The sequence below is a fragment of the Xiphophorus maculatus genome, chromosome 23 (genome assembly GCF_002775205.1).
Source record: "Xiphophorus maculatus strain JP 163 A chromosome 23, X_maculatus-5.0-male, whole genome shotgun sequence".
Lineage (NCBI taxonomy): Eukaryota > Metazoa > Chordata > Actinopteri > Cyprinodontiformes > Poeciliidae > Xiphophorus > Xiphophorus maculatus.
The window spans coordinates 16,709,514-16,724,763 of record NC_036465.1 but is presented as its reverse complement, the minus strand read 5'-3'; the positions used below and the strand labels follow the sequence as shown (position 1 = coordinate 16,724,763).

General features: G+C 40.0%; 1 protein-coding gene across 7 annotated transcripts in view; it reads left to right on the top strand.

The window, feature by feature from the left end:
- LOC102232233 (protocadherin gamma-C5-like) overlaps positions 1–15,250 on the top strand; it is a 255,082-nt gene that overhangs the window by 15,143 nt on the left and 224,689 nt on the right. The window contains exon 1 of one of the 7 annotated variants that reach the window (XM_023328432.1): positions 767–3,250. The exons of 3 other annotated variants lie outside the window; for them this stretch is intronic. In XM_023328432.1, the coding sequence (XP_023184200.1) occupies positions 830–3,250 (2,421 nt within the window). In that variant the 5' untranslated portion in view covers positions 767–829. Of the gene's footprint in view, positions 1–766; positions 3,251–4,888; positions 7,366–7,966; positions 10,475–11,067; positions 13,586–15,250 lie in introns of those variants that run through there. 3 more of the 7 variants (XM_023328445.1, XM_023328448.1, XM_023328446.1) reach the window with 3 other exon arrangements.

Sequence of the window (15,250 nt, the reverse complement as noted above, 5' to 3'; positions counted from 1 at the left end):
TGTTCGAGTGTGCAACACATAGAGTAAAGCCCCTCGCGTCACATATTGACGCGAAAGGGGTACCCTGCGCGTCAATATGTGACGCCGACGGACCTTCCCCTGCGTCAATACATGACGAGTAGGGAGTGAGATTGAGATTGGGTTGAGTATCGATGATGCATTTAATCTACAATTCCGTAAGAAATACACTACGTAGATAGTTTAATATTCCCCTAGAAATGAAAATTATGGATTTTTCTTTGCGACACCATTGTCTAAATTTTGCTGTCTCTTCGCATTTATTTCATATTTCAATTAGATAAAAACATTTTTTTTTTTTACTTTCAATTGGTAATTTGTGCGTGGTGTGTGAAAATGTATCCAATAAAAGGAATTTTTCTGGTAAATATCTCCAACAAAAATAAATATTTTTAGTATTTATTTAGTGGTTTTAAGTATGTCAAATGTGCATTAAGTTATTGCGGTTGCGACGTTTGACAATGATTTCATTTGGATACTTCTGTGCAATGTAACTCAAATCAAGGTGAGAAATCTTTTTCTTACTTGTAATATTAAAATAAATGATTTAAACGTGATGTATGGAAAACATTTTATTGCAAGAAGATTTGATACCAAAATAGGGTCAGACTAAAAAAAAAAATCTCTGAAGTGTTGTAATATCATTTAAACTCACGGTGTCACTATAGACTTTCTTTGGATTTAAATGTTGCTCCACTGCTTTGCACACCACCCGCAACTGGGTTTTACCTCTGTTCTATAGAAAAACAGAGCCTTTTTTGCAAGTGCGGCAAAAGCGCGTTACTATTCAATTTTTAACCTTCACTAATAAATGGTGTGGCTTTTGGAGAGCAGCGTTGAAATGATGAATAGACGCCGCCTTCAAAGCCAACACGGTATATTTTTTTTCTTTTTTCTGATGCCTTTCGCTGGCGGAGATCTGACTTATTCCATCCAAGAGGAGCTTAAACATGGGTCTGTTATCGGAAATATCGCGCAAGATCTGGGACTGGACGTGGGGAAACTAGCAACACGTAAAGCTCGTGTTGAAATGGAAGGACGCGAAAAGCAGTATGTCGGAATTAACCTGAAGAACGGAAATTTATTTGTCACGGGAAGAATAGACAGAGAGGAGCTTTGTGGAGAAAAGCCAGCCTGCATTCTTGTATACGAGCTTCTCGTGGAAAATCCTCTCGAGCTACATCGCTTGTCTCTGCAGGTACAAGACATAAATGACAATGAGCCGATCTTTCCAAAGGATATTATTAAGCTTGAAATCAGTGAGTCAACCGACAAAGGAGCTAGGTATCGCATTAATGCTGCGCACGATGCAGACATAGGCCAGAACGCTGTCCAAAGCTACGACCTGCAGCAAAACCCCAATTTTGTGCTCAATGTTCAGACGAGCCCTGGGAGAAAATATGGTGAACTGGTTTTAGATAAAGAGTTAGATCGAGAAGAGCAGCAAGAACTAAGAATTATATTAACAGCGGTAGATGGCGGATCTCCTCCGAGATCAGGGACTGTAGTCATACATGTTACTGTTCTCGACGCTAATGACAATGCTCCCGTATTTACCGAGGCTGTGTATTCAGCAAGGTTACCGGAAAACTCTGCTTTAAAAACTCCAGTCATCACAGTAAGTGCATCAGATAAAGATGAAGGAATCAATGGCGAGGTTACATACGAATTTAGTCGACTCTCTGATAAATCTCAGTCTTTATTTTCTCTTGATTCAAAAACAGGAGAGATGATTGTTACAGGGAAAATAGATTATGAAGACAGAGCGAGATTTGAGGTTTTTGTGGAGGCAAAAGATGGTTACGGACTGTCCTCAGAGGCAAAAGTTATCATTGATATTATAGATGTAAATGACAACGCCCCAGTTATATATGTAAAGTCATTGTCTAACCCCATACCTGAGAACATGTCACCTAATACAGAAGTGGGGATCATTAATGTACAGGACAGAGACTCTGGGAATAATCGACAGGTCAGCTGTTCCATCCAGGAAAATGTTCCTTTTAAGTTGGTTCCTTCTATTAAAAACTATTATTCTCTAGTGACCACAGGACAACTGGACCGTGAACTAGTATCTGATTACAACATTACAATCATTGCCACTGATCAGGGCTCTCCTCCTCTGTCTTCCTCTAAAATTATTCAGTTATCTGTAGCTGATATCAATGACAACCCACCTGTGTTTGAGGAACAGTCCTACAGCGCATATGTGAGTGAAAATAACAAACCTGGCTCCTCTTTATGTACTGTTTCTGCTAGAGATCCTGACTGGAGACAAAACGGTACAGTGATTTATTCTCTGTTACCTGGTGAGGTGAACGGTGCCTCGGTGTCCTCCTATCTATCTGTTAATGGAGACACAGGAGTGATCCACGCTGTGAGGTCATTTGATTATGAACAGTTCAGGAGTTTTAAAGTCCAAGTGATGGCCAGAGACAATGGTTCTCCTCCTCTCAGCAGCAACGTGACTGTCAGTGTGTTCATATCTGATGTGAATGACAACTCTCCTCAGATATTGTACCCAGCACCAGAGGGCAGCTCCTTCATGACTGAGTTGGTCCCTAAAGCTGCACATGGAGGGTCTCTGGTGTCTAAAGTGATAGCAGTGGACGCAGACTCTGGACAGAACGCCTGGCTGTCCTATCATATAGTCAAAGCCACAGATCCAGGACTTTTCAGTATTGATCTACACAGTGGAGAAATCAGGACACAGCGGGACATTTCAGAATCTGACAGCATGAAACAGAACCTGATTGTTGCAGTGAAAGATAATGGACAGCCCTCTCTGTCTGCCACCTGTTCAATGTATTTACTTATTTCTGATAACTTGGCTGAAGTGCCAGAACTGAAAGACATTTCTTTTGATGAGAAGAACTCCAAGTTGACCTCTTACCTGATCATTGCACTGGTGTCTGTGTCCACCTTCTTTCTGACCTTCATCATCATCATCCTGGGTGTGAGGTTCTGTCGTAGGAGAAAGCCCAGACTGTTGTTTGATGGAGCAGTAGCCATCCCAGGAGCTTATCTTCCTCCAAGTTACGCAGATGTTGACGGAACAGGAACTTTACGCAGCACCTATAATTATGATGCCTACCTGACAACAGGATCCAGAACCAGTGACTTTAAGTTTGTATCATCTTACAATGACAACACGCTGCCTGCTGACCAGACTCTGAAGAAAAGTCCAACAGACTTTGCTGATGTATTCGGACTTAATGATTCCTCTCCTCAGGTAGGAATACTTCCCGCTATGTTTTTGAGATTGCGTTTTGAAATCAACTTGATAATGATAAATATTTGTTTTGCTTCTTCCCATATTGAGACGTATGACAGTGTTTTTAAAGCTGTTTGTAGATTCTTGCGCTGTGTTTAACATTGCATCGAATACATAATATTTCTTTACATGTTAACTTAAAAAATAAATGCTTTATTTTTTTGTTTTTTCATTTGTTTTGTGTTTCCATGTCTTGTAGCATCTGCGTTTGTCCAGTTTTCTGCTTGAAATGGTTTAGCTTTTATGTTCTGACTGACGTTTTTGCACTTGCTGCTGAATTACCGTTTCGCTTTACTCATCTTCTGGTCAGGATCTTTGGCCTTTAATTGTACTTTTGCAATTTTTTTCCGAACATTTTCAACTGTAGTTAGTTTTAACTCGATTGTAAGATGAACTGTCTTCATTACTATAATCAATTTTAAAAAAATGCTGTTTTTTCACGAAGTTCCATCACTCATAGTATTACCTTACTATGTTCTTAACTGTCTAACAGCGAAGTTATTAAATATACTGTATGATTTGTGGAATATGTATTAGGCATACCTGCTTTCTGGCGAATGATTTAAAATAACTACACAGATGCAGTGGGAAAATACACCACAGTTGTATTACATTGAGTACTTTGAGATCCTAATTTCATGTTGCTAATTAAGACAGCGTTTTGCTCTTTGGCATCCAGTGAGATATTATAATCTGCTTTATTTTTGGTAGTGGATATTTGTGCCAGCTTTTGATTTTTGCATTAGAAAAAAAAAGCTTTTTTTATGTGTTTCTCTGTCCTTGGTTCTGAAAAAAAAGACGCTCTCACTGCTGTTTACATTTGTACCGTCGCACATTCACAACATGATTCTACGGTAGAAACATTTCATAATAATTTGCGTTCCGGGGAATAACGTTGCATATTCAGCAATGTCTGCTTTCCCCAAATTGCTTACCAATATCAAACATTACAGTCGCCATGGTAATTTATTTCGCCTCTCTTTGACTTTAGTTTCGAAATGACTTGCATATTGTTGTTACAAACACGCGCACACACCTAAAAGGGCTAGTACACCATTTTTACTTTTGTTATGAATTTGTTTGATGTTCTTGATGAGACTTTCCTGAATTTATGGAATGCTGAACAAGAATTAGTTTTCGGGTCACGAGAAAAAAAAAAGTGATACGATCGGTAATGAGAAAATAAATCTGGGATGGGAAGTATCGGTTTTGCTAGTGCCAACGCGGAGTTAAAATAAATAAATAAATGAATACGGAGAATTATTTTAGGTTAAAAATGTTTAATTTCTACTACGTTACGAGATTTAAAATAAAACTTTTCTGTTAATTGGTTTATAATGAAAAAATGTAATTACAATTCTTTTTTTCACTACAATTATAACATTTTTGTAAAACAGAATGAATTTTACAGTTTGAAATTATATTGTTGGAATATGTGACAGCTCTTCACAATAATATTCACTGTTTCTGATCAGACGTTGTAATATCATTTAAACTCACGGTGTCACTATAGACCCGTTTTGGATTTAAATGTTCTCCATCGGCTTTTGCACACCACACATTTTCGGGCTGAACCAGTCTTATTATATGAGAATCCGTGGACAAGCGCGGTAGAGAACCTAATTCGGAAATACAATAACCCTCATTAAAAGAAGACGTAGCTTTTGTAGACCAACTTGAAGATGATGCATAAACGACGGGATCTAGAATGGCACGGCGTTATTTTTTTCTTTGTTCTGGTGCAATACTCCAATTGCGATCTGACCTATTCCGTCCAGGAGGAGCTGAAACGCGGATCTGTAATTGGAAATATCGCACAAGATCTGAAACTGGACCTGGGAAGACTATCTGCTCGTAAAATCCGGGTTAAGGTGGAAGGAAGCGACAAAGAGATGATCGGAATTAATCTGAGAAACGGAGATTTATTTGTCACGGGAAGAATAGACAGAGAGGAGCAGTGTGGAGAAAACCCAACGTGTATTCTCAAATACGACCTGCTTATGGAAAATCCTCTGGAGCTGCATCGCTTGTCTCTGCAAATACAAGACATAAATGACAATGAGCCGATCTTTCCAAAGGATATTATTAAGCTTGAAATCAGTGAGTCAACCGACAAAGGAGCTAGGTATCGCATTAATGCTGCGCACGATGCAGACATAGGCCAGAACGCTGTCCAAAGCTACAACCTGCAGCAAAACCCCAATTTTGTGCTCAATGTTCAGACGAGCCCTGGGAGAAAATATGGTGAACTGGTTTTAGATAAAGAGTTAGATCGAGAAGAGCAGCAAGAACTAAGAATTATATTAACAGCGGTAGATGGCGGATCTCCTCCGAGATCAGGGACTGTAGTCATACATGTTACTGTTCTCGACGCTAATGACAATGCTCCCGTATTTACCGAGTCCGTGTATTCAGCGAGGTTACCTGAAAACTCTGCTTTAAAAACTCCAGTTATCACAGTAAGTGCATCAGATAAAGATGAAGGAATAAATGGCGAGGTTACATACGAATTTAGTCGACTCTCTGATAAATCTCAGTCTTTATTTTCTCTTGATTCTAAAACAGGGGAGATCACTGTTACAGGGAAAATAGATTATGAAGACAGAACAAGATATGAGATTTTTGTGGAGGCAAAAGATGGTTATGGTCTTTCATCAGAGACAAAAGTTATCATTGATATTTTAGATGTAAATGACAACAGACCAGATATAGACATAACGTCCTTGTCCAACCCCATACCTGAGAATGTAATACCTGGTACAGAGGTGGGCATCATTAATGTACAGGACAGAGACTCTCACAATAATGGACAGGTCAGCTGCTCCATTCAGCAAAATGTCCCTTTTAAGTTGGTTCCTTCTATTAAAAACTATTATTCTCTAGTGACCACAGGACAACTGGACCGTGAATTAGTGTCTGGTTACAATATTACAATAATTGCCACTGATGAGGGCTCTCCACCTCTGTCCTCCTCTAAAACTATTCAGTTATCTGTAGCTGACATCAATGACAACCCACCTGTGTTTGAGGAACAGTCCTACAGCGCATATGTGAGTGAAAATAACAAACCTGGCTCCTCTTTATGTACTGTTTCTGCTCGAGATCCTGACTGGAGACAAAACGGTACAGTGATTTATTCTCTGTTACCTGGTGAGGTGAACGGTGCCTCGGTGTCCTCCTATCTATCTGTTAATGGAGACACAGGAGTGATCCACGCTGTGAGGTCATTTGATTATGAACAGTTCAGGAGTTTCAAAGTCCAAGTGATGGCCAGAGACAATGGTTCTCCTCTTCTCAGCAGCAATGTGACCGTCAGTGTGTTCATATCTGATGTGAATGACAACTCTCCTCAGATTTTGTATCCAGCACCAGAGGGCAGCTCCTTCATGACTGAGTTGGTCCCTAAAGCTGCACATGGAGGGTCTCTGGTGTCCAAAGTGATAGCAGTGGACGCAGACTCTGGACAGAACGCCTGGCTGTCCTATTATATAGTCAAAGCCACAGATCCTGGACTTTTCAGTATTGATCTACACAGTGGAGAAATCAGGACACAGCGAGACATTTCAGAATCTGACAGCATGAAACAGAACCTGATTGTTGCAGTGAAAGATAATGGACAGCCCTCTCTGTCTGCCACCTGTTCAATGCTTTTACTTATTTCTGATAACTTGGCTGAAGTGCCAGAACTGAAAGACATTTCTTTTGATGAGAAGAACTCCAAGTTGACCTCTTATCTGATCATCGCGCTGGTTTCTGTATCCACCTTCTTTCTGACCTTCATCATCATCATCCTTGGTGTGAGGTTTTGTCGTAGGAGAAAGCCCAGACTGTTGTTTGATGGAGCAGTAGCTATCCCAGGAGCTTATCTACCTCCAAATTACGCAGATGTTGACGGAACAGGAACTTTACGCAGCACCTATAATTATGATGCCTACCTGACAACAGGATCCAGAACCAGTGACTTTAAGTTTGTATCATCTTACAATGACAACACGCTGCCTGCTGACCAGACTCTGAAGAAAAGTCCATCAGACTTTGCTGATGTCTTTGGGGAGCTTGACTCCGTGCCAGAGGTATGATTTTTTTTATTGTTAGGTCAATTCTATAGAACTACCTTAAAAAACAGAACATTTTATCCTCCTTCTTATTTGCATTGTGACTGGCTGAGTTTTTTTTTTTTTTTACTTTGTGTATTTATAGTTCCTCTTTTTTTAATTGCCGTTTTTTATTTCTTGCATCCTGAATTGTATCTAATTTGCAATGATGTGCATTAATTTGATATTACTTCAAAGTTGTGACGAATTTGGCGCTGATAGAAAAATGATGCTTTTTCTTTCCAGCTTGCTCTTGAAAACAGGGTCATATGATTTATTTTCGATTTTCGCACATTTCTTATTATTACAATAATGTTATTATTATTATCCTTCTGAATATAATCTTCGTAATATGAAAGGTTTTAGTTTCTTTGGTTAGTAAAAAATTACACATTAACATATTTCTAATTAGTTTAAGTGTATGTTAAAATCCGTGTCGTTGCTAATGCAGGAAACATAAAAATACAGACATGTTGTACCGCAGCAAATACTCATGGTGTCAGTATGTACTAGTAAACGAGATGTCTGAATCTTTCTCCTCCCTGAACTGCCACCGCATACCCAGAACTTGCTTTTGGAAGACAGATAACAAATTACGCATGCTTTACAATTGATGTTCTTCATTTTGAATGCAGGATAGACGGAGTACATTTTTTTGTTCACAGTTTCATTCTAAAGTGGCGTTTCTTAAGGGAAAAAAATGAATATCTTTCGGGATGTCGTGCGCCGGGGCCTTGCTTTTATTGTTCTTTTCATCCACCTTGTTTTTGGAGACGTGAGCTACTCCATTCCAGAAGAGATGAAGCGAGGATCCGTGGTCGGAAATATTGCTAAGGATTTAGGACTGGATCTGGGCACGCTGTCTGTTCGAAAGGCTCGTATTGAGACAGAGGATAACGGCGTTAAATACTGCAGCTTGAATGTCAAGACTGGAACTCTAATTGTCGAAGAACGAATGGACAGGGAAGGACTTTGTGAGAAGCGGGCATCGTGCGTCGTAAAACAGGAGGTAGTGCTTGAAAATCCTTTAGAACTGCACCGTATTAACATTCACGTTCAAGACATTAATGATAATTCTCCCCAGTTTAAAGAGGAATCAATTAAATTAGAAATTCAAGAATCTGCGCTGAGAGGGGCGACGTTTCTCCTTGATGAAGCGCATGACGCAGACATTGGCGACAACGCTGTGCGGGGCTACTTACTACAGGAAAATGATTATTTTAAGTTAAATGTAAAGTCAAAAGGAATTGGACGGAAATATGGCGAGTTAGTCTTAGACAAAGAGCTGGACAGGGAGGACAAGAACACGATTACATTTTTACTGACTGCATTTGACGGCGGATCTCCTCAGAAATCAGGCACCATTGTGATACACGTCACTGTTCTGGACGCAAATGATAACGCCCCAGTGTTCAGCCAGGTAGTTTATAAAGCGAGTCTCCCTGAACATTCATCAATGGATTCTGTTGTCCTAACAGTGTCTGCTACGGATGCAGATGAGGGAGTGAATGGCGAAATCACTTACGGATTTGATCACGTGTCGGATGAAAACCAAATTTTTATTTTAAATCCACAAACCGGTGAAGTAAGAGTAGGTGGAACTATTGATTATGAAAGGAAATCGTTGTACGAAATGCAGATCAGCGCTAAAGATGGTTTAGGATTGGCCTCATATGCAACCTTAATTATTGACGTAACTGATATAAATGATAACGCCCCGTTTATTCATTTAAAGTCATTGTGCAATCCCATACCAGAGAATGTGTCACCTGGTACAGAGGTGGGCATCATTAATGTACAGGACAGAGACTCTGAACATAATCGCCAGGTCCGCTGTACAATCCAGCAAAATGTCCCCTTTATATTGGTTCCCTCAATTAAAAACTATTATTCTCTGGTGACCACAGGACAACTGGACCGTGAACTAGTATCTGATTACAACATTACAATAATTGCCACTGATGAGGGCTCTCCTCCTCTCTCCTCCTCTAAAACTATTCAGTTGTCTGTAGCTGATATCAATGACAACCCACCTGTGTTTGAGGAACAGTCCTACTGCGCATATGTTAGTGAAAATAACAAACCTGGCTCCTCTTTATGTACTGTTTCTGCTCGAGATCCTGACTGGAGACAAAACGGTACAGTGATTTATTCTCTGTTACCTGGTGAGGTGAACGGTGCCTCGGTGTCCTCCTATCTATCTGTTAATGGAGACACAGGAGTGATCCACGCTGTGAGGTCATTTGATTATGAACAGTTCAGGAGTTTCAAAGTCCAAGTGATGGCCAGAGACAATGGTTCTCCTCCACTCAGCAACAACGTGACTGTCAGTGTGTTCATATCTGATGTGAATGACAACTCTCCTCAGATATTGTACCCAGCACCAGAGGGCAGCTCCTTCATGACTGAGTTGGTCCCCAAAGCTGCACATGGAGGGTCTCTGGTGTCCAAAGTGATAGCAGTGGACGCAGACTCTGGACAGAACGCCTGGCTGTCCTATCATATAGTCAAAGCCACAGATCCTGGACTTTTCAGTATTGATCTACACAGTGGAGAAATCAGGACACAGCGAGACATTTCAGAATCTGACAGCATGAAACAGAACCTGATTGTTGCAGTGAAAGATAATGGACAGCCCTCTCTGTCTGCCACCTGTTTAATGTATTTACTTATTTCTGATAACTTGGCTGAAGTGCCAGAACTGAAAGACATTTCTTTTGATGAGAAGAACTCCAAGTTGACCTCTTATCTGATTATCGCTCTGGTTTCTGTGTCCACCTTCTTTCTGACCTTCATCATCATCATCCTTGGTGTGAGGTTTTGTCGTAGGAGAAAGCCCAGACTGTTGTTTGATGGAGCAGTAGCCATCCCAGGAGCTTATCTTCCTCCAAATTACTCAGATGTTGACGGAACAGGAACTTTACGCAGCACCTATAATTATGATGCCTACCTGACAACAGGATCCAGAACCAGTGACTTTAAGTTTGTATCATCTTACAATGACAACACGCTGCCTGCTGACCAGACTCTGAAGAAAAGTCCATCAGACTTTGCTGATGTCTTTGGGGAGCTTTACTCCGTGCCAGAGGTATGTTTTTTTTTTTTGTTAGGTCAATTCTATAGAACTACCTTAAAAAAGAGAACATTTTATCATCCTTCTTATTTGCATTGTGACTGGCTGAGTTTTTTTTTTTTTTTTACTTTGTGTATTTATAGTTAATCTTTTTTTAATTGCCGTTTTTCATTTCTTGCATCTTGAATTGTATCTAATTTGCAATGATGTGCATTAATTTGATATTACTTTCAAAGTTGTGACGAATTTGGCGCTGATAGAAAAATGATGCTTTTTCTTTCCAGCTTGCTTTTGGAAACAGGGTCATATGGTTTATTTTCGATTTTCGCACATTTCTTATTATTACAATAATGTTATTATTATTATCCTTCTAAAAATAATTTTCGTAATATCAAAGGTTTTAGTTTCTTTGGTCAGTAAAAAATTACACATTAACATATTTCTAATTAGTTTAAGTGTATGTTAAAATCCGTGTCGTTGCTAATGCAGGAAACATAAAAATACAGACATGTCGTACCGCAGGAAATACTCATGGTGTCAGTATGTACTAGTAAACGAGATGTCTGAATCTTTCTCCTCCCTGAACTGCCACCGCATACCCAGAATTTGCTTTTGGAGAACAGATAACAAATTACGCATGCTTTACAATTGATGTTCTTCATTTTGAATGCAGGATAGACGGAGTGCAAGTTTTTGTTCACAGTTTCATTCTAAAGTGGCGTTTCTTAAGGGAAAAAAATGAATATCTTTCGGGATGTCGTGCGCTGGGGCCTTGCTTTTATTGTTCTTTTCATCCACCTTGTTTTTGGAGACGTGAGCTACTCCATTCCAGAAGAGATGAAGCGAGGATCCGTGGTCGGAAATATTGCTAAGGATTTAGGACTGGATCTGGGCACGCTGTCTGTTCGAAAGGCTCGTATTGAGACAGAGGATAACGGCGTTAAATACTGCAGCTTGAATGTCAAGACTGGAACTCTAATTGTCGAAGAACGAGTGGACAGGGAAGGACTTTGTGAGAAGCGGGCATCGTGCGTCGTAAAACAGGAGGTAGTGCTTGAAAATCCTTTAGAACTGCACCGTATTAACATTCACGTTCAAGATATTAATGATAATTCTCCCCAGTTTAAAGAGGAATCAATTAAATTAGAAATTCGAGAATCTGCGCTGAGAGGTGCGACGTTTCTCCTTGATGAAGCGCATGACGCAGACATTGGCGACAACGCTGTGCGGGGCTACTCACTACAGGAAAATGAATATTTTAAGTTAAATGTAAAGTCAAAAGGAATTGGACGGAAATATGGCGAGTTAGTCTTAGACAAAGAGCTGGACAGGGAGGACAAGAACACGATTACATTTTTACTGACTGCATTTGACGGCGGATCTCCTCAGAAATCAGGCACCGTTGTGATACACGTCACTGTTCTGGACGCAAATGATAACGCCCCAGTGTTCAGCCAGGTAGTTTATAAAGCGAGTCTCCCTGAAAATTCATCAATGGATTCTGTTGTCCTAACAGTATCTGCTACGGATGCAGATGAGGGAGTGAATGGCGAAATCACTTACGGATTTGATCACGTGTCGGATGAAAACCAAATTTTTATTTTAAATCCACAAACCGGTGAAGTAAGAGTAGGTGGAACTATTGATTATGAAAGGAAATCGTTGTACGAAATGCAAATCAGCGCTAAAGATGGTTTAGGATTGGCCTCATATGCAACCTTAATTATTGACGTAACTGATATAAATGATAACGCCCCGTTTATTCACTTAAAGTCATTGTGCAATCCCATACCAGAGAATGTGTCACCTGGTACAGAGGTGGGCATCATTAATGTACAGGACAGAGACTCTGAACATAATCGCCAGGTCCGCTGTACAATCCAGCAAAATGTCCCCTTTAAATTGGTTCCCTCAATTAAAAACTATTATTCTCTGGTGACCACAGGACAACTGGACCGTGAACTAGTATCTGATTACAACATTACAATAATTGCCACTGATGAAGGCTCTCCTCCTCTGTCCTCCTCTAAAACTATTCAGTTGTCTGTAGCTGACATCAATGACAACCCACCTGTGTTTGAGGAACAGTCCTACAGCGCATATGTGAGTGAAAATAACAAACCTGGCTCCTCTTTATGTACTGTTTCTGCTCGAGATCCTGACTGGAGACAAAACGGTACAGTGATTTATTCTCTGTTACCTGGTGAGGTGAACGGTGCCTCGGTGTCCTCCTATCTATCTGTTAATGGAGACACAGGAGTGATCCACGCTGTGAGGTCATTTGATTATGAACAGTTCAGGAGTTTCAAAGTCCAAGTGATGGCCAGAGACAATGGTTCTCCTCCTCTCAGCAGCAACGTGACTGTCAGTGTGTTCATATCAGATATGAATGACAACTCTCCTCAGATATTGTATCCAGCACCAGAGGGCAGCTCCTTCCTGACTGAGTTGGTCCCCAAAGCTGCACATGGAGGGTCTCTGGTGTCCAAAGTGATAGCAGTGGACGCAGACTCTGGACAGAACGCCTGGCTTTCATATCATATAGTCAAAGCCACAGATCCTGGTCTTTTCACTATTGATCTGCACAGTGGAGAAATCAGGACACAGCGGGACATTTCAGAATCTGACAGCATGAAACAGAACCTGATTGTTGCAGTGAAAGATAATGGACAGCCCTCTCTGTCTGCCACCTGTTCAATGTTTTTACTTATTTCTGATAACTTGGCTGAAGTTCCAGAACTGAAGGATATTTCTTATGATGAGAAAAACTCCAAACTCACTTCCTATCTGATCATAGCGCTGGTTTCTGTGTCCACCTTCTTTCTGACCTTCATTATCATCATCCTGGGTGTGAGGTTCTGTCGTAGGAGAAAGCCCAGACTGTTGTTTGATGGAGCAGTAGCCATCCCAGGAGCTTATCTACCTCCAAATTACTCAGATGTTGATGGCACAGGAACTTTACGCAGCACCTATAATTATGATGCCTACCTGACAACAGGATCTAGAACCAGTGACTTTAAGTTTATATCTTCCTACAATGACAACACGCTGCCTGCTGACCAGACTCTGAAGAAAAGTCCAACTGATTTTGCTGATGTGTTTGGAGACAACAAGGACTTTCCCGAGGTAAAAAAACAATGTTTTGTTTGACCTGCCTATTGACTTCAAGTTCTTATCGCTCCTATTCATATTTATTCACTCATTTTTCATACCACCTCTCATAGTAGGGTTCTTCAAAGTTTTTCCCTTTTCAGAGATATTTTCACCAAAATTTATATAACTCCCTCATCTTTTTTTCCTTTTATTTTAATGCTCCTTTTCAATTTTTTATCCCTCTGAATAATTTGCAATTTCTGTCATGGCTTACACAGGATGTTCATATTTGGATATTCCATACCTTTTTAGTAATTTTTATCCCCACACTTTTCTTATGTTGAGCACATATTTGTCTCTCTTCTCTTACTGCACCATTTTATTACGCGTATACAGTACAATTCAATGTTCTCTTATTCTTTGATTTTGCCAGGTCATAAGTTGTCGTTTTTTTTTTACTTCAAACTGTTGTATTTTTCTAAGCTATAACTAGCGTATGCATATTTTTCACTCTTTCAAACAGTATAACTTTTCATCAGTTTTCTAAAACATATTTGAAATCTTGAGGTAGTTGTGAGCACTTTATTTACTTGTTCGTTAGCAGTGACTTGTTTGTGATAATTTGTTCAACATCCATAATATGAAACTGTCATATATTATAAACCATCGTTTCATATGTTGGTGAGTGTGTCAGGAACTATTCTAAACTCCTACGGTTTGCTCGTTTGTCAGTGTTCTGTGTTTTTACATTCAAATGCGGGGTTTTTATTGTTATAATTTCACCGACTTCAATGTGAACGCTCGCTTTCCATGATTACTGCTAAAAGCTCAAAATGAACTTAAGACATGAAGTGATGATCTGTATTACAACGGCGGAACTTTATGTTCCCCAGTTACTGGCTCACGGATTTCCCCGATTTCTCCAAATGAGATAGCAGCTTAGTTTATGTCTCTGTCCCGGGTGCTGAAATTGACTGCTACACTAGTCGTTGAAATTTATGAATGACCCACTTGTTTAACATGCCGAAAGACATTTCAATCAAAGTTTTGTCAATAACTTCTTATTAGATCATATAATTGGATGCTACGATCTCCGATTTAAAAGAAAGTGTCGTGATATGTGTTTTTATCTGTGTTTATTTTGAGTTTTCTGTGTCCCTGAGTCTCTGTGCCGTCCCGTCTCCCCCTTGATTATTCCCAGGTGTGTCTCGTTTCTGTGATTGCCCTCTGCGTATTTAATGCCACCTGTGTGTCTGTGTCACTGTCGGGTCCTTGTCAATGTGGTCATGTCCATGCGTGTAGCCTGTTGCTACCAGTGCTGAGCCCTAGCCTTCCGCTCAATTGTGCTGCCAGGTTTTTGGACTTTTAGAATTTATTTGAGCCTATTTTCATCATTAAACTCCCATCATTCATCTCATCTGGGTCTGCTGCGTTTCCCTCACCGCTTCCACCGCCACGGTTCATGACAGAAAGAAAGAAAAAAATAAGTTAATAATAAGGTTGAATGGTTGGATTTTTGAATACTTCAAAAACGTTTATCAAGTTATTGGTGTTTTCACTTTGTCCTCACAAAAAGAAAAAAGTCAATGAAAAAACAAAACAATCGTGAAAAGATTTGTGAGATGTAATTAAAATTTAATTCATTGAAATACGGAGCCGACGCGGTGATGACCGCTAACGATTTTTTTTTTCTCATTC